Source organism: Paramisgurnus dabryanus, chromosome 24, assembly GCF_030506205.2.
Source record: "Paramisgurnus dabryanus chromosome 24, PD_genome_1.1, whole genome shotgun sequence".
Classification (NCBI taxonomy): domain Eukaryota; kingdom Metazoa; phylum Chordata; class Actinopteri; order Cypriniformes; family Cobitidae; genus Paramisgurnus; species Paramisgurnus dabryanus.
In genome coordinates this window covers 23,982,385-24,007,833 of record NC_133360.1, presented here as the reverse complement: position 1 = coordinate 24,007,833, position 25,449 = coordinate 23,982,385, and the positions used below count along the sequence as shown (strand labels likewise).

Sequence of the window (25,449 nt, the reverse complement as noted above, 5' to 3'; positions counted from 1 at the left end):
CTCTACCCTTCGACCTGTCCAGACGCCAGCATCTGAAGCAACAAAAAAGGCATGAAAATATCTCGGATATAAAATACATTTGATTGTTTTGACTAAGTTAGACTAGGTAAACAAGACATTTGGCTGTGCTCTTCAAAAATAATAAGGGTTTATGATGATATAAAATTTTTTAATTGTTTCTGAAAAATCATTGTCAACTAGTTGCACACTAGAAAAAAACTATACTCAAAAAGTAATGGTTTGTCCTCTCACATTCTCACATAATTTGCACAGTATGATGTCAATTCCTCTGAAAGCACGTGGATAAAACTAGAAGTTATGTTCTCTCTCTTTCCCATAATATTGCTTAAAGGGATAGTTCGGCCAAAAATGATATTAAACCCATGATTTACTCACCCCCAAGCTGTCCGAGTTGCATATGTCCATCGTTTTTCAGACAAACACATTTTAGGATATTTTAGAAAATGTTTTAGATCTTTCAGTTGATTAAATGTAATGTTACGGGGTCCACCCATAGTCCACGACCTTCAAGTCCAAAAAAAGTGCGTCCATCCTTCACAAATTAAATCCAAACGGCTCCAGGATGATAAACAAAGGTCTTCTGAGGGTAATCCGTGCGGTGTTGTTGTAGAAATATCCATATTTAAAACTTTATTAACGTAAATAAATACCTTCCGGTAGCGCCGCCATCTTAGTCGCGTCCGCATTCAGGATGAGAGCTTACGCAGCCTACGGAGGATACTCTGCTGCTGCTCTGTGCCCCCACCCTCCGAATTTGTCATACGTCACTAAGAAAAGTGCGTACACTACGCTAATACTCTCTCCTGAATACAGAGGAGTCTAAGATGGTGGCGCTACCAGAAGGTAGTTATTTTCGTTAATAAAGTTTTAAATATGGATATTTCTTCAACAACACCGCGCGGATTACCCTCAGAAGACCTTTGTTTATCATCCTGGAGCCGTTTGGATTTAATTTGTGAAGGATGGACGCACTTTTTTTGGACTTGAAGGTCGTGGGATATGGCCGGACCCCGTAACATTACATTTAATAAACTGAAAGATCTAAAATATTTTCTAAAATATCTGAAAATGTGTTTGTCTGAAAAACGATGGACATATGCAACTCGGACAGCTTGGGGGTCAGTAAATCATGGGTTTAATATCGTTTTTGGCTGAACCCTTCAAAATCCCTTTAAAATAGCAAACCTGTGTCAAGAGTAAGTTAACTGACTGTCAACAGTGTTACACAAGTGTTATTGCTACAAATTTTAACACAACAGTTTAAATGAAACTTATGTTTTGTTCATGAAAATATATTTATAATCATACCATATGGTCAATAGGTGTAGGCTTCCATGTTGAGTATAGGCTCAAAACACAAAAAAATGTCAAAAGTTACCTGCCAACTATGTTACCCAGTAAAGGTAACATACTGTAATGGACAGTGGCAAATAGGTATTTTATCCAAATATTCTTACAGAATACCTTTATTTATATAACACTTTATACAGTATAGACTGTTTCAAAGCATTCAGAAAATCCTTACAATTACCTGAACTTGAAACTTGTTCCCTCAATTCGATTGAGTAATGGGTCTCCCAAAAAAACTTTTATATAATGTTATCTTTGAGTTTTTGGGAAAAAGGAACGTACCCTTAATTATAAATTAATCTATATATTTCTTCTAATTTATATTAATATATTAAGACAAACATACATAGATTTCTCAATAAACCATATTAGAAATAAGGCAAATATTTTACTTTGGACATTGGGCTAAAGGATGACATAATTAAAGGCCGGGGCAACCTAACTTCTAATTGATATCTATGTACAAATCAGTTGACCAAATGTTAATAATTGATTAAACAAATAATACATGATCAGCAAGAAACTACTATAAAAGGTCTGTACCTCTGTGGAGTTTTACACAAACCACCAGCCATGAGAGCTGTAGTGCTTGCCTTGACAGTGGCCCTTGTGGGTGAGTAAAATTGAAACTTGCTATATTTTGTATATAAATTCTTTCTTTTTAATAAAACTTCTCATTTTAGAGAAGAAAAAACATGTAAAAATATAATGTGATTTTAAGTGTATTATCTTTATTATTTCAGCATGTCAACAGATTAACCTTGGTAAGAATTATGATCTGGCAGTTTTTATTTTTTGTTCTTCTTTATATGGTTATTATGGTTAAAAATGGTATTAATAATGGTCTTAACTCTTTTCAGTTCCTGAGTTTGCCCCTGATAAGACCTATGTGTACAACTATGAGGCTTTGCTCTTGGGTGGTCTGCCTCAAGAAGGTCTGGCCAGAGCAGGAATAAAAGTCAGCAGCAAGGTTCATCTCACCGCTGTGACAGAAAATATCTTCCTGATGAAGGTAAATATTACAAATGTAGTAGAGATAAACTAAACTAAAATTGTGCTAAAGTAGATGCTCTTAAAAGAAAAGTAAAAGATGTATCTTAAGAGAGTTGTTAAAATGTTTATGTACAGCTTATGGATCCTCTGCTCCACGAGTATGGCGGCATCTGGCCCAGGGATTCTTTTATTCCTGCCACTAAACTCACTGCAGCACTGGCTGCTCAGCTTCAGATTCCCATCAAGTTTGAGTACGCTCATGGTGTTGTTGGAAAGGTATTTGCCCCAGCAGGAGTTTCCCCTACTGTTTTGAACTTGCACAGAGGAATCCTCAACATCCTTCAGCTCAACCTCAAGAAGACCCAGAACATTTATGAACTTCAAGAGGTAAGACGTGACCAATGTACCTTTTTAATACATTTTAAGACTGTTATCTAATTTGGGTTTTTTACGTTTCCTGAAAGGCTGGAGCTCAGGGAGTGTGCAGGACCCACTATGTCATCAATGAGGATCAAAAGTCAAACCACATTATTGTCACAAAGTCTAAGGACCTCAGCCACTGTCATGACAGAATCATGAAGGACATTGGCTTGGCATACACCGAGAGATGTTCTGAATGCACACGGGTAATATAAAATAAAAAAGAACTAAAAGACTTTATGTATTATATTATATAAAAATTTAACTTTCTCTTTATCTACAGAGGGATAAGAGTCTGATTGAAACTGCAACTTACAACTACATAATGAAACCATCCGCAAACGGTGTACTGATAACTGAAGCAACAGTTGAGGAAGTGCATCAGTTCTCACCCTTCAATGAGATTCATGGTGCTGCTCTGATGGAGGCAAAGTATGATGGGTTCTCAAATTAAGTTATGACATTCTTTAAACATTTTTTTAGACAGTTAAGACTGAGAAATCTTTTTCCAGACAAACCTTGACTTTTGTTGAGATTGAGAAGAACCCAATTGTTCCCAACAAAGCTGATTACTTGGCCCGTGGATCCCTGCGGTATGAGTTTGCAACTGAGGTTCTTCAGTCACCAATTCACTTAATGAAGATCAGCGATGCACCAGCCCAGGTACACTTGATCATTTATCTTAAAAGATCATTTAACTTAAAAAGTTTAAACGGTTTAAGGTTTAAAGCTCTGAGGTTTAATATTACCCTTTCTCGTTTTAGGTTGTAGAAGTCCTGAAGCACTTGGTTTCTAACAATATGGCTGTGGTCCATGATGATGCTCCTCTCAAGTTTGTTCAGCTCATTCAGCTCCTCCGTGTTTCCACCTGGGAGAATATTGAGGCTATCTGGGCTCAATTCAAGGACAAACCAATTTACAGGTACATTGTTAAAACATGCTAATTTAAATATACTGGAATTAGAAAGCAGCTAGATTTTCTAAAATGCATTTTTTCTGTTAGGCGCTGGCTTCTGGATGCTCTTCCTGCTGTTGGGACACCAGTCGTTGTAAAATTCATTAAGGAGAAGTTCCTTGCTGGTGAACTTAAAAATCCTGAATTCATTCAGGCTCTTGTGATGGCTCTGCAAATGGTCACTGCTGATTTGGAAACCATCCAGTTCACTGCTGTGGGTATATTTTACTCTTATCAAAGTGTCGATTTGATTGCCTGAGCCAAACCTGATTCAAATCTTTTTGAACAGAGTTTGGCAATGAATGAGAAAGTCGCTGCAATCCCCGCAGTACGTGAAGTGGTCATGCTTGGATATGGTTCTATGATTGCCAAACACTGTGATGCAGTACCCAACTGCCCTCCTGAGCTCCTCAAGGTAAAAACTTGAATCAATTCTTGTTTTGTGAAGAATTACTGATTTGCTATATTTTCTAATAATATGCACATTTAAATCCCTCAGCCTATCCACGATATCGCTGCCGAAGCCATTGCCAAAAACGACATTCATGAAATCTCATTGGCTTTGAAAGTTCTTGGCAATGCTGGTCACCCTGCTAGTCTTAAAACAATAACGAAGGTCCTGCCAGGACTTAGATCTGCAGCTACTACTCTGCCCATTAAAGTCCAGGTTGATGCCATCTTGGCCCTGAGGAACATTGCCAAGAAGGAGCCAAAATTGGTAAGAAATTGAAACAGAAATTGTTGGAATTCAGCCATAAAAACCAACTGTTTACATTTTTCTATGAAGTTAACGAACTTTGTTTCTTGCCTCAGGTTCAGCCACTGGCCTTGCAGCTCTTAGTGGACAGGGCTCTCCACCCTGAAGTGCGCATGGTTGCTTGTATTGTGTTGTTCGAGTCAAGGCCCTCAGTAGCTCTCGTCTCCAGTCTTGCTGGTGCCTTGAGACTTGAGACCAACATGCACGTGGCAAGCTTTGCCTATTCTCACATTAAGTCTTTGACCAGAATCACTGCTCCTGATATGGCATCTGTGTAAGTATAACAAACCTTTCTTAAATTTAGCATTTTATAAAATCCCTTTATTTCAGCACAAGAGATAATTATTGTTTTAATTTTCAGGGCTGGTGCAGCAAATGTTGCCATCAAACTTATGAGCCGCAAGCTGGACAGGCTTAGTTACTATTTCAGCAGAGCCCTTGAGCTGGATATCTATCATAGTAAGTCAAAGTCACAGTAAATCATGGTAGTCAGTGAACAGAAGGCACCAAGAGCATTTGTTAAAATCTTTATCTTGTGAAATTACAAGAGTTTGTCCATTAATTTCATTTGTTTCTCTGTCAATATAAAGCTCCTCTAATGATTGGAGCTGCTGGTAGTGCCTATATAGTCAATGATGGTGCCACCATCCTGCCCAGAGCTGTCATAGCTAAAGCACGTGCCTACCTAGCTGGAGCTGCTGCTGATGTTATTGAGGTTAACAATTAGGATTATTTTCCTAAATATTAGACTTCTGGTTTAAGACAGTTTCATTGCATTTACTTGGTGGTATCTTTTAAACAGATTGGTGTGAGAACTGAAGGAATCCAGGAAGCTTTTAAGCAATCACCTGCTGGAGATCAAAATGCTGACGTTCTCACAAATATAAGGCACACAATAAGAGCAGTAAGTGATGTCTATTTTATTCTGAATCATTAAAAAACACCATGACATTTTGCCTACATCCTGATTTCTCTTTCAACTACTTAAGCTCACCAACTGGAAGGCTCTGCCAAACAATCAGCCATTGGCTTCAGTCTACATGAAATTCTTTGGACAAGAAGTGGCTTTTGTCAACATTGACAAGACTGTTATTGAACAAGCAATACCGGTATTGTGATGTCCTCTTACTCATAAATTTCAGATCTGCTACCATCAGAATGCTAAATTTCTCATAAATACTATTCCTAGCTTGTTACTGGACAAAAGCAACGTGAACTGTTAAGGGAAGCCCTTAAAGCATTGCAGGAAGGATTTTCCGTGCAGTATGCCAAACCCCTGTTAGCAGCTGAAGTGCGTCGTATCTTACCAACAGCAGTTGGTCTGCCAATGGAGCTCAGTTTGTATACTGCTGCTGTTGCTGCAGCAACCGTCAATGGTACATTTCTGTGGTTAATTTTTCATGTTCTGTACTATTTTATAAAAGGCTTCTAGTTTTAATTTTCTTCTGTTTATCCTTCAAGTTAAGGCCACTATCACACCTCCTCTTCCTGAGCAGCATGACACCTTAACTCTTGAACAGCTGAAGAGGACTGATATTCATCTGCAAGTTGAAGCTAGACCAAGGTACACCATAAAAGCTGCATACCTGTAAATGCAGACAGAGATACAATATGTAACTAAATATTACAAATATAACCTTGATTGTGTGTTATGTCTTCCTTTAGTGTTGCTCTGCAGACCTTTGCTGTGATGGGAGTAAACACGGCCTTGATCCAAGCTTCTGTAATGGCCAAAGGAAAGATCCGTACAATCCTCCCTGGAAAGGTAGCTGCAAGAGCAGACCTCCTTAAGGGCAACTACAAGGTCGAGCTCCAGCCTGTTGAGGTTCCTGAACATATTGCTACCATGAGGTAACATAGTTAGTGGAGCTGATATAAAATGTATGCAAAAATGTAACAAACCAACAAAATAACAAAAAAGAAAAAAAGAAAAAGACATCTAAAAGTATTTGTTTCTTCTTTTTTGGACAGCTTTGAGACCCTTGCTGTGGTCAGAAATATCGAAGATCCCACTGCTGAGAGGATTGTTCCTTTGGTATCAGAGTTATCCGTTCAAAACTCTCAGACTGTTTCTGGTGAACAGGTAGGTTTCCACTCCTGAACCTGGATATGCAGCAGCATCCTAAGATTTAATATGCTTAAGTTTTCATTTTTTCTTGACAGTCTTCCGAGCGAACTTATTATGGTAGGTCGGCTGATGTCCGGTCTGTGAGATCGACTGCTCCACTGCACAAGACTATGTGTTATGTTGTCCCATACATTGAAATCAAGGGATGCGTTGAGGTGAACTCCCACAATGCTGCTTTTATCAAGGATGCTCCACTATTCTACATAATTGGACAGCATTCAGCACGTGTTGCTATAGCAAGAGGTATTCTTATAAACAACATTACATTCATGCAAATCAAAGTCTTTTTAGAAAAAATATATAGGTTTGTTGTTTTGTCTGCAGCTGATGGTCCTGCAGTTGAAAGATTGGAGCTTGAGGTCCAAGTTGGCCCTAAAGCAGCTGAGATGCTCAATAAGCAAATCAACCTTATTGATGACAGTACTCCAGAGGGAAAGACCATCCTGTTGAAACTGAGGGAAATCCTGCAGGCTGAAGCCAAAAACGCTCCTGCATCTTCTAAGAGTAGCAGCAGCAGTAGCAGCAGAAGCAGCAGCAGCCGCATCAACCGTTCCAGCAGCTCCAGCAGCTCCAGCAGCTCCAGCAGTTCAAGCTCCTCCATTTCCAGCTCTCGCATGAGTAAGGTGAGGACATGGATTGTGCTTGCAGGTTAGGCATTGGGTGTCATGAAGTTTCTCTTAGAAACTGCTATAATCATTTTATATGCATTTTCAGAATCCCACCATCATTGAGCCTTTTAGGAAATTCCACAAAGATCGGGTAACTATAATAAAGTTATGATTCTTAACAGCAATGTAGACATTTTTTAGGATTTCCTATACAGCATTTGTTACAAAACATTTTTCTGCTTACAGTACCTGTCACCCCATGGAGCCTCAAAGGCAAGAAGCAGTGGAAGTTCTGGATCTAGTTTTGAGAAGATTCAGAAACAAGTGAGTCAGTTTGTGTTGTGTTGTTCCTTATACAAATATAAAAACTAACATTATCTTACTAAGGTTACTTATGTTTTTTTAGACTAAGTTCCTTGGAAACGCTATCCCACCTGTTTTTGCCGTCTTTGCCCGTGCTGTGAGAGTTGACCGAAAGCTCCTGGGCTACCAACTTGCTTATTATTTTGACAGGCCAACTGAAAGAGTGCAGCTTGTTGTGTCCTCAATTGCTGAAAATGACAACATGAAGATTTGTGCTGATGGTGCCCTGCTTAGCAAGCACAAAGTCATGGTAGGAGTGGATCTTGAAAAAATCTAACTGAACATATTTAAGTTGAATTAAAGTAAATTTAACACACCTCAAATGTCCTTTTTAGGCAAAGGTTGCTTGGGGTCCAGAGTGTCAACAATATGCAGTCACTGCCAAAGCTGAGGCTGGTGTTCTTGGAGAATTCCCTGCCGCCCGTCTGGAGCTGGAATGGGAAAGAGTTCCAGTAATTGTCACCAACTATGCCAAAAAGTAATGTAAATCAACACACAACATATTCTTAGGCTATTTAAAGAAAATTAAATATAACCTCTGCTCTTTGTTTCACTTCTCAAATAGGCTGTCTAAGCAAATCTCTATGGCAGCTCTCCAAGCAGGATTCAAACTTGCAAGAGCAACAAACAGCGAGAAAGAGATTGAACTGACTGCAGCCTTGCCAAATCAAAGGACCCTGAATGTCATTGCTAGGATTCCAGAGGTGAGAAGACAAGAATCATTCATTTAAATGTTTATAACTCACAGATAGTAATATATAACATGAAAAAAACTCATTTCTTTTTGTATTTAGATGACAATGTCAAGAATGGCGATTCATCTCCCTTATGCTGTTCCCATCAATCCAGATGGAACTTTTTCCATTCATATTGATGAGGATGTTCTGACTTGGCTTACCAACTGGAGGAATAATTAACAAACTAGACTTTACATTTTCTGAAGAAAATGAGAACAGTGTTCATCTGATTGTTGTTGACATTTTAATTGAAAATGTTTGTAATGTGATCCTAATAAAGTTTCAGCAAGCATCATGGATTTGTAAATTCTTATTTTTATAATGACAACCTGCAACACTCATAATGATTGCAATACAAATGGGTCAGCCTTTTAGTTCAAAAACACCTCATGCATTGCCGCTCCCAAGTATAAGGGACTTTCCTTTGTCATTAATGTTGATACTCCCATGGACACTCCCATGTCTTCTTCGATTAATAATAATGTCTAATGCGCGGTGGATGTAAAGTTACTAAATCTAGAAAACATCCTCTGACAAGATGTTTGGAATGCCTTATCGCAAAAGGAAAAACTAGGTTTTAGCGCATATAAAAATGTGATGTTTACACATGCAGTAAAGTTTTTACCAGTTACACTGCAAAAAATGAGTTTCTTACTTACTATTTTTGTCTTGTTTTCAGTAGAAATATCAAAAAATTCTTAAATCAAGATGTATTTTCTTGATGAGCAAAATGACCTAAGAAAATAATACTAGTTTTTAGACGAAAAATATACAATTTAAGTGAATTTATGCTTAAAACAAGCAAAAATATCTGCCAATGGGGTTAGAAAATTTTACTTGAATTAAGTGTTTAAAGGAGTCATATCATGCTAAATCCACTTTCTTAGCTCTTAAATGCATTGTGTTGTATATTTGTAGTGTTTATAAGTACATAAAAGTTGAAATTAGTCTCTTCAGGTGCTTTGTTGATATCTTTATATTCTGTTTTGGTCATATTTTCCAACCTGTTCTGATTTTTCTATTATCTATTATGTTTTTTGAACAATTACGTCCCAGTATTTGCATCGGAACTACCAAATAAAGACATCGACTCCCAGCCCAACACTTCGAGTAATCCGCCATTTTTTATTTCTCGCTGCTATATTGTAGTCCAAGCTCAAGGATGCAGAAGTTACGAGAGCGTAAGAAATGTACCCATATCTGTGGGTAAAGTCATTTTTGTGTGCCAGAAGCACTTCAAGGATAACTAATTCACCAATCTCTGCCAGTATAAAGAAGAATTTGCTGATAGACTTCGTCTGATTGAGGGGTCAATTACTTCTATCTTTGGAGACGGCTGTAAATAACTTAAAAAAGAGTAAAGTACACGGTGGTCATGGTTTAGCAGTGCCGTTTCTCAATCCGAAGGCTGCAGCCTGCGGAGATCGCTTTTGGTCATCAAGCCTGGTTTAATTAAGTTAACTGAGCATTAAATTTGCAAGTCATGAGCACATTACAACAACTTACGATTAATTAAGAATAATAGTCAACTTTATAATTGTTAATATTCTGAAATAAGACCGTCTTGATGACATATGCAGCCAAGAAATGCGACCTCCGGAGGCTGCAGCCTCACAACATTGCGATACCTCCATATGAAGACGTTGTTCTGCAGGTTCGTCGTCTTCGTTTTCATCTCGGTCCGTTTCCGACTCTGGCTCGAACATGTACGGCTGGATGGACAAGCCTTCCGCTGTTGACATTTTGTGAATAACGAGTGAATAAAAAGTTTCTGTGCCGCTAGATAATAGTATCTCTGCTATAAAACTACAAAAATGGCCGAACGGGGTGGAGTTTAACAGAGTGTCACCTCTGCAACCTGGAGAGGGGGCAGGGTATGACGTGCATTTAAAAAGACAGTACCAAAATAAGTTGCTCTCAGATGTACATCAGAAAAGGGGTAAAAAGGGGGCCTGTGGAGCTATAATAATGAGGAATTCAGACCCAAGCATTGCAGTTCCGCTTTATATAGACCTCAAATAGATGATTTATATATAAAAAGGACAGACTTAAAAGCATGATATGTCTGCTTTAAGAAAAAATAAATCTTATTTCACAGTTTTTTTTTCTCACCCCATTGGCAGATAATTTTGCTTGTTTTAAGGACAATTTCACTTAAATTGTATATTATTTGTCTTAAAACTAGACTTATTTACTTAGGTCGTTTTGCTCATAAGGAAAAAACATCTTAATTTAAGAATTTTTAGATATTTCTATTGAAAACAAGACAAAAATACTAAGTAGTCATTTTTGCAGTGTAGATATCATTCATACTGTACCAAAATACCACAATAATAAACTCAGTGAGAATGTGGAAGTTACCTCTAAAATGCCGCACAGCGAGCTCAGTGTTGTATTTGTAAACAATGGCAGGCTATGACTGCATATCCACCGATATATCGGACAATGATGCTGGCTATGCTTCTCAATAAATTACGGTAAAATGCCGCTATATCCAAAGCCAGAGGGCGCTCTCATGCACAAACTCAATTTGTGCTCCAGATGAAGAACCATACACACGCAGCTATGACATACAGCTCCAAGAAATGGCTTTAGCATATATTTATATTGCTGTTCTTCAAACCTTTTCAGGTATTTTCATGACAATAAAGAATATGTATAATGATTATGTTTGACAAGTGTTGCTTTATTAAATGCATGTTATAAACGACTCAAGCTATTCAGAATAGTTATCGGCCACATATTGTTAGTGTATGTCAGGATTTATTGGTGCACCCCTAATATCCATGGTCCATATTTTGTTGTTTTTACTTCCCTTGCAAACGTTGACAGTCGCACAGTTGTTATTGCATTAGGTGACTTGCAATAACTGACCAGGCTCAAACCTATAGCTTCAGTGGGCAACCAGTCTTGGGGTTCAGAGTGATATGGCTGCTGGCTATGTAACTAATGATTTTGGGTGAATTATCCCTTTAACTCTGTTTAATAAAACCCTGCTTTTGCAGGTCGTGGCACATACATACAGTTAGAAAAAAACAGCTAGTCATTTAGCAACAGCAAATCACACACTGTCTCATGACTTACTTAATTAAATACAGGATTTATATTATAATGGGAAAACTTAAGATAGGAATCTGTTAATCCAGGTTTTTTTTTTTTTTTCAAATGAGACTTTATAAACTATAATAACTAGCTTCTGGTATCGTATTGACAGAGTTTCTCCTTCTTCGATTAATGGCGGGTAGCACCAACATGAAGGTGCATTAATGTGCCACCTACTGTGTTGGAGTGGCTTTATGCACCCTGGAACCTGTTTACTACCGCTATAAAGCTTTGAAAAACCAGGAAATGGTAACGCTTTAGATTACAGCCCGGAAAGTACTGCGTAAGTACAGCAAATTTACAGCGTATGTTTCTGTAATTATAGTTTACTTATAAAGTATGTACGTGTAATTATAAGGGAACAATTTATAATATTTGGGGAATAAAGGGGTAACAACCAGGAAAGATACTAATAATATATGCAGTAAAGTACTGCATAAGTACAGCGAATTTACAGCGTATGTTTCTGTAATTATAGTAAACTTATGAAGTACGTACGTGTAATTATAAGGGAACAATTTATAATATTTGGGGAACAAAGGGGTAACAACCAGGAAAGATACTAATAATATATGCAGTAAGTATTTTAGATTACTAAACAACAAAACTTGAAATTCAGTTAATGTGTTTATGCTATTTATTAGTATGATACAATTTATTTAGAATTTTCAATAAAGGTTACTTACCTTAAGAAAGAAAAAGAGTACAGGAATTTGTTGGGTCATCAAGCAAAATTAAAAATAGGCAAGGCAACTATGGTGAAAACAAAGCAATCAAAACTAGAACTACACTCTTAGAATGGATGTGTTAAAAACAACACATTAGTGTTGATTCTGGGACAACACACTAAATGCGTTGTCCCAGAATCCACCCATCTCTGTGTTATTATGGAAACAACACATTTTGTGTTACTTTTAACACAACTTGTGTGATATTTTAACACAAAATCAACACAAAATGACACATAATGTGTTAAAATTACACATAATGTTTTAAAAACTTAACACACAAAGATGTGTAAAAAATTAACACATCCTTTCTATGAGTGTATTTTCTGTAGGTACTGTGTAAATATACCATTGTTTTGTGTTGTTACAGTCTTAGTCAAAAAATGTTACCCCCTTGTTTCACGTAGTAGGAGTAAGTACAGAATCTGCGGGCTGTAAATTAAAGTGCCACTTGTTAACCCCTTGTTTCATGTAGTTACAGAGTAAATACAACATCTGCGGGCTGTAAATTAAAGTGGCACTTGTTACCCCCTTGTTTCACATAGTTACAGAGTAAATACAACATCTGCGGGCTGTAAATTAAAATGGCACTTGTTACCCCCTTGTTTCACATAGTTACAGAGTAAATACAACATCTGCGGGCTGTAAATTAAAATGGCACTTGTTACCCCCTTGTTTCACATAGTTACAGAGTAAATACAACATCTGCGGGCTGTAAATTAAAGTGGCACTTGTTACCCCCTTGTTTCACGTAGTTAAAGAGTAAATACAACATCTGCGGGCTGGTAATTAAAGTGGCACTTGTTACCCCTTTGTTCCGAAAATATTATAAATTGTTCCCTTAAAATTACACGTATGTACTTTATAAGTACACTATAATTACAGAAATGTATGCTGTAAATTCGCTGTACTTACGCAGTACTTTACTGCATATATTATTTGTATTTTTCCTGGTTGTTACCCTTTTATTCCCCAAATATTATAAATTGTTCCCTTATAATTACACGTACGTACTTCATAAGTAAACTATAATTACAGAAACATACGCTGTAAATTCCCTGTACTTACCCAGTACTTTCCGGGCTGTAATCTAAAGCGTTACCCAATTTAGATCATAAGAGATAAGGGGCCCTATCTTGCACCCAGCGCAATTGACTTTGTCAGTGACGCATGTATCATTCGTATTTTGCACCGGCGCACAGCGGGTTTTTCCCTCCACAAACGCACATCGGCAAACTAGGGAATGAACTTGCGCTCCCTGGGCGGTTCAGCGCAAAAAAAGAGGCATGTTCCGGCGCAAACCATCCCTGATGCTATTTTGCAGTTTCAAAAAACAATTGCGCCACTGACCAGAAAAAAAAAGTTTAAAGTCAGTGGCGCGTTGCGCGTGGTTCATTATGCTATTTTAAGGGCGCATGCTTGACCATAATGTATAGCGTGCACAACGCGAATACACTTTGCATCTAATCTACACAGATGCAAGAGTTATTTTTGCAAATCATAAATTGTTACACTAAAAAATATTAATACACGAGATAAGGGAAATCATAGTGGTGAGCATTGTGGTGATAGTTTTTATTTATTGTGTGGCTGCGTTAAAAAATTCTCATGCAAATAATGATTAAAATATTTTCATAAGTTAATAATAATAAGTTTGTTGTGTGGCTGTATTACGTTTATTTTATGTAAATAATAATTAAAATGTTTTCACAAGAAACCTTAATATATGTGAACTTGATTTGTAAGAGTACTTTGGGGTTGGACCGATTTCAAAGCCCCCAAACCCTTTCAGCGGTGAGGGTGGACACAGCGATGTCCTCTGCTGGCGTCAGGTCCTGAGGCAGATCCACCTCCCGTTACACGGCGTGCCCGATTTAAGCTGGCAAGCTTGGGATTCCCCCGTCTCCTGACATCATTGTAGCGTTTGGCGCAACGATATGCCAGCTGATGAGACTGTAACTATTTCCTCTCACGCCTGTTTAACCGACGCTGATTTGGGCGGGTTTCTCCTATCCCCATACAAAATAACTTCTCTGTCTTTGACTGCTCTTACAAGAACGTCGGTCTCCTCGGCTGTGAACCGCTCCTGGCGTGCGCCTGGTAAATCCGTCATAATAATAGCAACCCGCCATGGAACTTGCGCCCTTGCGTTTAAAGGGAATGTTGGTTAGCCAAACCACACCTATGAATAATGAACCTACTTCAGACCAACCCCTTATTGATTTGCGCCCGGCGCAAGAGTTATTTCTCACGCCGGGAAAATAGCAACAGCGCCCAAGATCCGCCCACAAACTCACTTGCGCGTTGCGCTTCGCACTTGCGTTTCAGATCGTTAAAATAGGGCCCAAGATGTTGGTATAAATCTTATTTAATTATTTAATATTATTTCTTTCCAAAAAGTGGATCAAAATGTAAATATTATGTCTAATGATAAAGATGGCAGATCAAGAGAAAGCCATTTCTAAAGCTTTGGGACTGCAAACCACAGTGAGAGCCATTATCCACAAATGGCAAAAACATGAAGCAGTGGTGAACCTTCCCAGGAGTGCTGCAACAACTCATCCAAGAGGTCACAAAAGACCCCACAACAACATCCAAAGAGCTGCCTCACTTGGGGTCAGTTAAGGCCACTGTTCATAACTCCATCATAGGAAAGTGACTGGGCAAAAATAGCCTTGATGGCACAGTTCCAAGACGACAAAGCTGCTGAGCAAAAAAAATAAAAGTTTATCTCAGTTTGGCCAGAACATCTTGATGGTCCCAAAGACTTTTGGGAATATACTTTGTGGTAGTGTGATGGTCTGGGGTAGTTTTGCTGCTTCAGGACCTGGAAGACTTACTGTGATAAATCGAACCATGAATTCCGCTGTCTACCAAAAAATCCGGAAGGACAATGTCCAGTTCGTGACCTCAAGCTGAAGTGAACTTGGCTTCTGCAGCAAGACAATGATTCAAAACACACCAGCAAGTCTTCATCTGAATGGCTGAAGAAAAACAAAATGAAGACTTTGTAGTGACCTAGTTAAAGTTCTGACCTCAATCATATTACCAAAATTCATCCACGGCGCTGTAACAGACTCATTGCAAGTTATCGCAAACACTTGATTGCACCTGTTGCTGCTAAGGGTGGCCCAACCAGTTATTAGGTTTAGGGGGCAAGCGCTTTTTCACACAGGGCTACATGTGCTTGGATTTTGTTTTACCTTCATAATAAAAATCTTTTAAAAACTGCATGTTGTGTTTACTTGTGTTATCTTTGATTAATATTTACATTTGTTTAATGATCTGAAACATTAAAGTGTGACAAACATCCAAAAAAATTAAAAATCAGGAAGGGGGCCAAGACTTTTTACACCACTGTATTTGTATAACAGGTCCTTTGCAGGATTCAGGAGAGCCACACAACAAATGAAAAGGGTATTCCCCATCCATTCTCTTAGTGCAGGGGTGGGCAATTGTGGTCCTGGACGGAGTTTAGCTCCAACCCTAATCAAGCACACCTGAAAAATCTAATCAAAGTTTTTAGTATCACTTGGAAACGAAGTTCAGCTGTGCTTGTCTAGGGTTGGAGCTCAACTCTGGAGGACTGTTGCCCTCTAGGACCAAAATTGCCAAGATAGGACCAAGATTATATTTGTCTAAATGGGCCTTAGAATAAGGTGGGCAGGGGGTAAATGTTTAGTTTGGTTACTTTCAAATCCCATGATGACAGGTATGTCCAGATTCAATATCTGGAAATGAATAATTACAAAGTTCAATTCCTGTTATTTAATCTCTTTTTTTACTTAAAAAGAAATATGGACTTTAACAGTTCTTTTTTGATGCCAGGGTAACCTAACCTTAAACTATCGCAATGTAATCAGTTCATGCTTACACAAAGAGAGTATTTTTCCACGAAAATGTTGTATATGTAATGGTTGTGTTACTACAATAAGATATTCAGCAGCCATACATAATTTTTAATACACAGTAATAGATTAGGCCATGAATAAACTTTAGTTAAATTAACAAATGTATATGGGTCATTCTATAATTGTGGGTACATCTCATGGTAGTGAAGTATATTTTAATATACTTAACTAGTAAAAATTATATATTTCCCAATACCACTACATGTTGAAATTAAGTTGTTTATTTAATTGTTCATTTTGTAAAGTAGCTTGTTTTATGCACAAATTCACTTAATTACATTGTTGTCATAAAAATAGGCTTATTTTCTCAGGTCATTTTGCTCATCAAGAAAATGCATCTTGATTTAAGTATTTTTAGATATTTGTACTAAAAACAAAACTCAAATACTAAGTAAGAAAGTCATGTTTTGCAAAGTGCAGAAATACTCTTTCAGCTTGTGTTCAGGTACTTTGAAATCCCAGAAGACATAGTTTCCGACCGAGGTCCTCAACTCATCTCAGGAGTCTGGAAATCCTTTATGAAGCTCCTAGATGTGACCGTATGCCTCCCCTCTGGTTATCCCCCCCCAGATAAATGGGCAAACAGAATGCAAGATTCTGGAAGTGAGGCCATTCCCCGAACCTTCTGCCACAGCCGACAGAACTCCTGGAGCCAATTCCTTCCCTGGGCCGAGTACAAACAAAGCTTCCTTCGTCAGCAAGCTACTGGTCTCACAACATTTTAGTGGGTACTCTGTTACCAAACACCGATGTTCCCCTGGATGGAGGAACCTTCTGAAGTCCCCTCTGTTCAACATTTGTTCCAGGAGAGAGAGGGTCTGGGACTCAGCTCACCACCATCTGCAGGGGGCATTAAGGCGACAACAATGGACTGCAGATGCCCACCATTCCAGGATCCCGTCTAAGTTGGGACAGATGGTGTGGTTGTTCACAAATTCCCTTACTCGCCACATCAGCCCTTTTAAAATCATTAAGGAGATCAATCCGGTAGCTTTTGCAACTCCCTTTATATTACCGTATTCATCCTGCGTTTCACATTTCCCAGTGTAAACCATACCATTCACCTGTTTGTCTCTCGCCCTCCACCAAGCCTGACTTATTTGACTACTTTTGTGAAAATTGCAATATAATATACCTCCAATTTTGTTTTGGTAAGTGGAAACAGAATCTGTCAATCAGACTACTAAATTCTTTGTATTTTCCCAAGTTACGAACAAATAATTATTTTGTAAGTAACAAAGTTGACGGGAAAAAAACATTTAAATCACCCTCTTATCTTCACGAGACAAAGCATCTCGGGTTTGACTTGAACAACCTTTACAATATGTCTCTTCTAAAGAATAAAAGTAAAAAAAATATTCAGCGTTGTTTTATTATAACGTTTTCTTAATGAATCATAATAATAATTAATATTAACAAATATTTCACTGCGGACATTGGCCTGAAGGATGACCTGATTACAGGCCGGGGCAACCTAACTTCTAATTGATATCTATGTACAAATCAGTTTACCAAATGTTAATAATTGATTTAACAAATAATACGTGGTCAGCAAGAAACTACTATAAAAGGTCTGTACCTCTGTGGAGTTTTACACAAACCACCAGCCATGAGAGGTGTTGTGCTTGCCCTGACAGTGGCCCTTGTGGGTAAGTAAAATTGAAACTTTACTATATTGTATATAATATTATTTCTTTTTAAAGAAAATTCTTATTTTATAGAAAAAACATATGTAAAAAAATGTAATGTGATTTTAAGCAAATTTTCTTTATTTCAGCATGTCAACAGATTAACCTTGGTAAGAATTATGATCTATCAATTTTTGTTCTTCTTTATATGGTAATTTAAAACTGCCATTAACAATGGTCTGAACTCTTTTCAGTTCCTGAGTTTGCCCCTGGTAAGACCTATGTGTACAACTATGAGGCTCAGCTCTTGGGCGGTCTGCCTCAAGAAGGTCTGGCCAGAGCAGGAATAAAAGTCAGCAGCAAGGTTCATCTCACCGCTGTGACAGAAAATATCTTCCTGATGAAGGTAAATATTACAAATGTAGAAAATAAACAAAAATTGTGCTATAGTAGTATCTTAAGAGAATTGTTAAAATGTTTCTGTACAGCTCATGGATCCTCTGCTCCACGAGTATGGTGGCATCTGGCCCAAGGATTCTTTCATTCCTGCCACTAAACTCACTGCAGCACTGGCTGCTCAGCTTCAGATTCCCATCAAGTTTGAGTACGCTAATGGTGTGGTCGGAAAGGTGTTTGCCCCAGCAGGAGTTTCCCCTACTGTTTTGAACTTGCAAAGAGGAATCCTCAACATCCTTCAGCTCAACCTCAAGAAGACCCAGAACATTTATGAACTGCAAGAGGTAAGACGTGACCAATGTACTTTTTAATCCATTTGAAGACCTGTTATCTAATTTGTTTTACGTTTCCTGAAAGGCTGGAGCTCAGGGAGTGTGCAGGACCCACTATGTCATCAATGAAGATCAAAAGGCAAACCACATTATTGTCACCAAGTCTAAGGACCTCAGCCACTGTCATGACAGAATCATGAAGGACATTGGCTTGGCATACACTGAGAGATGTTCTGAATGCACACAGGTAATACAAAATATAAAAGAACTAAAAGACTTTATATACATTATATTATACAAAAATGGCACTTTCTGTTTTTTAACAGAGGGATAAGAGTCTGATTGAAACTGCAACTTACAACTACATCATGAAACCAGCTGCAAACGGTGTACTGATAACTGAAGCAACAGTTGAGGAAGTGCATCAGTTCTCACCCTTCAATGAGATCCATGGTGCTGCTCTGATGGAAGCAAAGTATGATGGGTTCTCAAATTAAGTTACGATATTCTTTACACATTTTCTTAGGCAGTTAAGACTGATCATTTTTTCTTCCAGACAAACCTTGACTTTTGTTGAGATTGAGAAGAACCCAGTTGTTCCCAACAAAGCTGATTATTTGGCCCGTGGATCCCTGCAGTATGAGTTTGCAACTGAGGTTCTTCAGTCACCTATTCAATTAATGAAGATCAGTGATGCACCAGCCCAGGTACACTTCATAGTCACTTTATGATTATTCTAAATGATCCTTTAACTTAAAAGGTTTAAACTGTTTAAGATTTAAAGCTCTGAGGTTTAATATTACCGTCTCTTTTTAGATTGTAGAAGTCCTGAAGCACTTGGTTAGTAACAATATGGCTGTGGTCCATGATGATGCTCCTCTCAAGTTTGTTCAGCTCGTTCAGCTCCTCCGTGTTGCCACCTGGGAAAATATTGAGGCTATCTGGGCTCAATTCAAGGACAAACCAATTTACAGGTACATTGTTGAAATATGTTTATTGAAATATACTGGAATTATAAAGATTTTTTTTTTTTAATAAAACAATGTTCCTGTTAGGCGCTGGCTTCTGGATGCTCTTCCTGCTGTTGGGACACCAATCGTTGTAAAATTCATTAAGGAGAAGTTTCTTGCTGGTGAACTTAACAATCCTGAATTCATTCAAGCTCTTGTGATGGCTCTGCAAATGGTCACTGCTGATTTGGAAACCATCAAGTTCACTGCTGTGGGTACATTTTACACTTATCAAAGTGTGGATTTGTAAATATGGCCTGAGCCAAACCTGATTGCAGTTTATTTAATTAAATAAAATATTTTTGAACAGAGTTTGGCTCTGCATGAGAAAGTCGCTGCAATCCCAGCAGTACGTAGAGTGGTCATGCTTGGATATGGTTCTATGATCGCCAAATACTGTGTTGCAGTACCCAACTGCCCTCCTGAGCTCCTCAGGGTAAAAACTTCAATCTATCTTTGTTTTGAGAAGTTGCTATTGATTTGCTATTTTTTCTAATAATATCCACATTAAAATCCTCAGCCTATCCACAATATGGCTGCAGAAGCCATTGCCAAAAACGACTTTCATGAAATCTCATTGGCTTTGAAAGTCATGGGCAATGCTGGTCACCCTGCTAGTCTTAAAACAATCACCAAGGTCCTGCCAGGACTGAGATCTGCAGCTACTACTCTGCCCGTTAAAGTCCAGGTTAATGCCATCTTGGCCATGAGGAACATTGCCAAGAAGGAGCCAAAACTGGTAAGAAATTGAAACAGAAATTGTTGGAATTCAATCATGAAAAACCCACATTTTTCTAAAAAGTGAACGAACTTTCTTTCCCACCTCAGGTTCAGCCACTGGCCTTGCAGCTCTTAGTGGACAGGGCTCTCAACCCTGAAGTGCGCATGATTGCTTGTATTGTGTTGTTTGAGTCAAGGCCCTCAGTAGCTCTCGTCTCCAGTCTTGCTGGTGCTTTGAGACTTGAGACTAACATGCACGTGGCAAGCTTTGCCTATTCTCACATTAAGTCTTTGACCAGAATCACTGCTCCTGATATGGCATCTGTGTAAGGATAACAAACTTTTTTTAAATGTAATATTTTATAAAAATCCCTTTATTTCAGCACTAGAGATAATTATTATTGTTTAAATTTTCAGGGCTGGTGCAGCAAATGTTGCCATCAAACTTATGAGCCGCAAGCTGGACAGGCTTAGTTACTATTACAGCAGAGCCCTTCAGCTGGATATCTATCATAGTAAGTCAAAGTCATAGTAAATCATGGTAGTCAGAGAACAGAAGGCACCAAGAGAATTTCTTAACATCTTTATCATGTGAAATTACAAGAGTTTGTATATTAATTTCATTGGTTTCTCTGTCAATGTGAAGCTCCTCTAATGATTGGAGCTGCTGGGAGTGCCTATATAGTCAATGATGGTGCCACCATCCTGCCCAGAGCTTTCGTAGCTAAAGCACGTGCCTACCTAGCTGGAGCTGCTGCTGATGTTCTTGAGGTGAAAGATTAAGATGATTTTCCTAAACAGACTTCCTGTTTAAAATGCTTTTTTCATTATTCTATGATTTTTTTTTTAAACAGATTGGTGTGAGAACTGAAGGAATCCAGGAAGCTCTTCAGAAATCACCTGCTGGAGATCAAAGTGCTGACCATATCACAAAAATAAAGCACACAGTTAGAGCAGTAAGTGATGTATATTTTGTAGTTTAATTGTGAACCATTAAAAACAAAGATGCATTTTGCCTACATCATGATTTTTCTTTCAACTCCTTAAGCTCACCAACTGGAAGGCTCTGCCAGACAATCAGCCATTGGCTTCAGTCTACATGAAATTTTTTGGACAAGAAGTGGCTTTTGTCCACCTTGACAAGACTCTTATTGAACAAGCAATACCGGTATTAATGTAGTTCATGTCATCATAAATTTCAGATCTGCTACAATCAGAATGCTAATTTTTTTCATAAATACTATTCCTAGCTTGCAACTGGACAAAAACAACGTGAACTGTTAAGGGAAGCCCTTAAAGCATTGCAAGAAGGATTTTCCATGCAGTATGCCAAACCCCTGTTAGCAGCTGAAGTGCGTCGTATCTTGCCAACAGCAGTTGGTCTGCCAATGGAGCTCAGTTTGTATACTGCTGCTGTTGCTGCTGCAACCGTCAATGGTACATTTCTGTGGTTAATTTGTTCTGTACTATTATATAAAAGACTTCTAGTTTTAATTTTGTTCTGTTTATCCTTCAAGTTAAGGCCACTATCACACCTCCTCTTCCTGAGCAGCATGACACCTTAACTTTTGACCAGCTGAAGAGGACTGATATTCAATTGCAAGCTGAAGCTCAACCAAGGTACATATAGTGTAATAATAGCTTTATTCATAAAGACAGAAATAAAGTATATAACTTTAAAACTTAAAAAAAATTAAAAATATAATCTGTCTAATTCTTCCTTCAGTGTTGCTCTGCAGACCTTTGCTGTTATGGGAGTAAACACTGCCTTGATCCAAGCTTCTGTAATGGCCAAAGGAAAGATCCGTACAATCCTCCCTGGAAAGGTAGCTGCAAGAGCAGACCTCCTTAAGGGCAACTACAAGGTGGAGTTCCTGCCTGTTGCAGTTCCTGAACATATTGCTACCATGAGGTAACACAGTTAGTAGAGCTGGTATAAAATGTTTGCAAAAATTTAGGAACTGAACCAAACAAAATAACAAAAAGTAAAAAATAAAGACAACTAAAAGTATCTCATAATTTTCTTTTTGGACAGCTTTGAGACTCTTGCTGTGGTCAGAAATATTGAAAATCCCACTGCTGAGAGGATTGTTCCTTTGGTACCAGAGGCGTCTGTTCAAAACTCTCAGACTAATTCTGGTGAAAAGGTAAGTTTTTAATCAACTCCTGAACCTGGATATCCAGCAACATCCTATGATTTAATTTGCTTAAATTTAAATTTTTCTTGACAGTCTTCCGAGAGACGTAATTATGGTGTATCGTCTGATGTCCGGTCTGTGAGATCTGCTGCTCCACTGCACAAGACTATGTGTCTTGTTTGCCCATTCCTTGAAATGAAGGTATGCATTGAGGTGAACTCCCACAATGCTGCTTTTATCAAGGATGCTCCACTATTCTACATAATTGGACAGCATTCAGCACGTGTTGCTATAGCAAGAGGTATTCCTATAAACAAAATTACATTCATGCAAATTGAAATCTTTTTACAGAAAAATATAAATGTTTGTGTTTTGTCTGCAGGTGATGGTCCTGCAGTTGAAAGATTTGAGCTTGAGGTACAAATTGGACCTAAAGCAGCTGAGATGCTCAATAAGCAAATCAACCTTATTGATGACAATACTCCAGAGGGAAAGACCATCCTGTTGAAACTGAGGGAAATCCTGGAGGCTGAAGCCAAAAACGCTCCTGCATCTTCGAAGAGTAGCAGTAGCAGCAGCAGCAGCAGTAGAAACAGCAAAAGCAGCAGCAGAAGCAGCAGTAGCCGCAGTTCTAGCAGTTCCAGCAGTTCAAGCTCCTCCATGTCCTCTCGCATGAGTAAGGTGAGGGTATGAGATGTTTCCTCTTGGTTAGGTATTAACCATGTGTCTCATAAACCTCCTTTTAGAAGCATATGGAGTGTATATTCATTATATTTTTTTTCAGACTGCCACCATTATTGAGCCTTTTAGGAAATTCCACAAAGATCGGGTAACTACTATAATATGCTAATTTAAACAATATTGTTATTATTTCCACGATTCTGATATTTTAATTGTTCTAAAACTTGATTTTGTGTACAGTTCATGGCACCCCATGGAGCCTCAAAGGCAAGAAGCAGTGGAAGTTCTGGATCTAGTTTTGAGAACATTCAGAAACAAGTGAGTCAATTTGTGTTATTTGTGTTGCTCATAACACAAAACCCACAGGTGTAATTTTGCAAGTAAAAATCTGAAATTACATTTTCAGGCTAAGTTCCTTGGAAACTCTATCCCACCTGTCTTTGCCGTCTTTGCCCGTGCTGTGAGAGCTGACCAAAAGCTCCAGGGCTATCAACTTGCTTATTATTTTGACAAGCCAACTGCGAGAGTGCAGCTTGTTGTTTCCTCAATTGCTGAAAATGACAACATGAAGATTTGTGCTGATGGTGCCCTGCTCAGCAAGCACAAAGTCACTGTAAGGCTGGATCTTGTGATTCTAAATATCTTTAGTAAAAATCTGAAGTGACTTCAACACACCTCAAATGTCCTTTTTAGGCCAAGGTTGCTTGGGGTCCAGAGTGTCAACAATATCAAGTCACTGCCAAAGCTGAGGCTGGTGTTCTTGGAGAATTCCCTGCCGCTCGTCTGGAGCTGGAATGGGAAAGACTTCCAACAATTGTCACCGCCTATGCCAAAAAGTAATGTTAATTAACACACAACATATTCTTAGGCTATTTGAAAAATGTTTAAATAAAATCTCTGCTCTTTGTATTTTTTCTCAAATAGGCTGTCTAAGCACATCTCTATGGCAGCTCTCCAGGCAGGATTCAAACTTGAAAGAGCAACAAACAGCGATAAAGAGATTGACCTGACTGCAGCCTTGCCAAATCAAAGGACCCTGAATGTCATTGCTAGGATTCCAGAGGTGAGAGGCCAACAGTCATTCATTTAAATGTGTATGATTCACATGGAGATTCAAAGATGTAACATGAAACGTTTACCTATTGCTCTAGATGACAATGTCAAGAATGGCGATTCATCTCCCTTATGCTGTTCCCATCAATCCAGATGGAACTCTTTCCATTCATATTGATGAGGACATTCTGACCTGGCTTAAGAAGCAATTTGAGGAATAATAACAAATTTAGAAATAGATTTGACATTTTCCGAAGAAAATGTAAGCAATGTTTATGTAATCTTGATTGTTTTGACAGTTTAATTAAATGTGTTTTTTTGAATGTAATGTATCTAATGTACCACAAATAAATGTTCTGCAAGTATTAATGATGTGTCAATTGCTATTATTTACAACTGTTCATAGTAAGTACTTTTTGAAAGATATATATTTTTTTGCAATGCCTACAAACAGGCTGTTACATTTTTTATTCTAAATTACAAAAGGGTTCACACATCATAATTTACTCACCATCATGCTATCGAAAATGTAAATAATTTCCTTTGTTCAGTTCAACCCAAACAAATATTAGTATGAAAATTATATACAATATCAAGGTCCATACAATGTAAGGAGTGTCCAAAATGATAATATTCTAAAAAACATAAACAGGGACCTTGGGGACCCTTGACGTGAGTGCACGAGGGTGCACCGGAGTGATATTTTGGGACAGACTCAAGCGTCACGCCCAAAATAGAAAGAGAAGTTGCTCATCAGTGTGAACTCCTCCCATCCGTGGTTTGATTGCTCTTTCGCAAGAACTTCAGGGTAGGTGAAGTGTGGAAAGCCTGCAGCAGTGTGGACTTCGCCAAAGACCACATCAAGGGTGCAAAGGGGGCGCTGATGAGTCGATGTACCCCGAGTAAGCAAGTGGAACTTTTCAACTAAGGGGTGGTTTCCCGGAGAGGGATTAGCTTAAACCAGGACTAGGCCTTAAAGGCGCTCTAAGCGAATAATGTGCGACGTCACTTCCTGTTGATGTTTGAACTGTTTTCAAACAGACAGAGCGTAGCTAACTCCTCCCCCTCCCCCTCCCTTCCGTGCTTTCATGAACGTGCCCAACCCCCACCCCCAAATCCTTCTTGTCGTTTATTGGCTGGAATACTTTGTTTTGTTTTCTGAAGCTAGGTTTGGCCATTTGTTGATATTGCCGTTTGTGAAGCCTGGGCTGTCTACAGAGATCGCGTTTTTTTACAGTTTGATCAGCGGACAGGCAGCAAGCAGATAGTGAGGAGATGTTTCCGGTATGTAACAAAAAATGTTTTATGGTCTAAAATGCTTCAATTCGCTTAGAGCACCTTTAACTCTTTCACCGCCAGCGTTTTTAAAAAAAGTTGCCAGCCAGCCCCAGCGTTTTTCATGATTTTCACCAAGTTTA

At 38.4% G+C, this 25,449-nt stretch overlaps 2 protein-coding genes across 2 annotated transcripts; both read left to right on the top strand.

Moving 5' to 3' along the window:
* The first annotated feature begins 1,909 nt into the window (after positions 1 to 1,909).
* Positions 1,910 to 8,627, top strand: LOC135740965 (vitellogenin-like). The gene is made up of 28 exons (XM_065259563.2): positions 1,910 to 1,984; positions 2,115 to 2,135; positions 2,232 to 2,383; positions 2,500 to 2,751; positions 2,829 to 2,990; positions 3,068 to 3,216; positions 3,297 to 3,447; positions 3,549 to 3,706; positions 3,788 to 3,953; positions 4,029 to 4,154; positions 4,239 to 4,457; positions 4,553 to 4,770; positions 4,858 to 4,955; positions 5,087 to 5,211; positions 5,299 to 5,400; positions 5,486 to 5,605; positions 5,686 to 5,872; positions 5,958 to 6,060; positions 6,162 to 6,347; positions 6,468 to 6,579; positions 6,660 to 6,867; positions 6,949 to 7,247; positions 7,339 to 7,383; positions 7,479 to 7,556; positions 7,639 to 7,845; positions 7,931 to 8,073; positions 8,161 to 8,299; positions 8,390 to 8,627. Exons 1-28 carry the CDS (start codon positions 1,945 to 1,947, stop codon positions 8,510 to 8,512), a joined length of 4,089 nt encoding a protein of 1,362 aa, XP_065115635.1. The 5' UTR covers positions 1,910 to 1,944; the 3' UTR covers positions 8,513 to 8,627.
* Positions 8,628 to 17,667: 9,040 nt separating this feature from the next.
* On the top strand, positions 17,668 to 24,400 carry LOC135740964 (vitellogenin-like). Its single transcript, XM_065259562.2, has 28 exons — positions 17,668 to 17,722; positions 17,851 to 17,871; positions 17,956 to 18,107; positions 18,190 to 18,441; positions 18,515 to 18,676; positions 18,756 to 18,904; positions 18,986 to 19,136; positions 19,246 to 19,403; positions 19,485 to 19,650; positions 19,750 to 19,875; positions 19,960 to 20,178; positions 20,268 to 20,485; positions 20,577 to 20,674; positions 20,806 to 20,930; positions 21,014 to 21,115; positions 21,208 to 21,327; positions 21,410 to 21,596; positions 21,677 to 21,779; positions 21,886 to 22,071; positions 22,195 to 22,306; positions 22,391 to 22,598; positions 22,680 to 22,978; positions 23,082 to 23,126; positions 23,219 to 23,296; positions 23,385 to 23,591; positions 23,672 to 23,814; positions 23,903 to 24,041; positions 24,130 to 24,400. The coding sequence occupies exons 1-28, from the start codon at positions 17,683 to 17,685 to the stop codon at positions 24,250 to 24,252; spliced, it is 4,089 nt and encodes a 1,362-aa protein (XP_065115634.1). The 5' UTR covers positions 17,668 to 17,682; the 3' UTR covers positions 24,253 to 24,400.
* Positions 24,401 to 25,449: the final 1,049 nt, after the last annotated feature.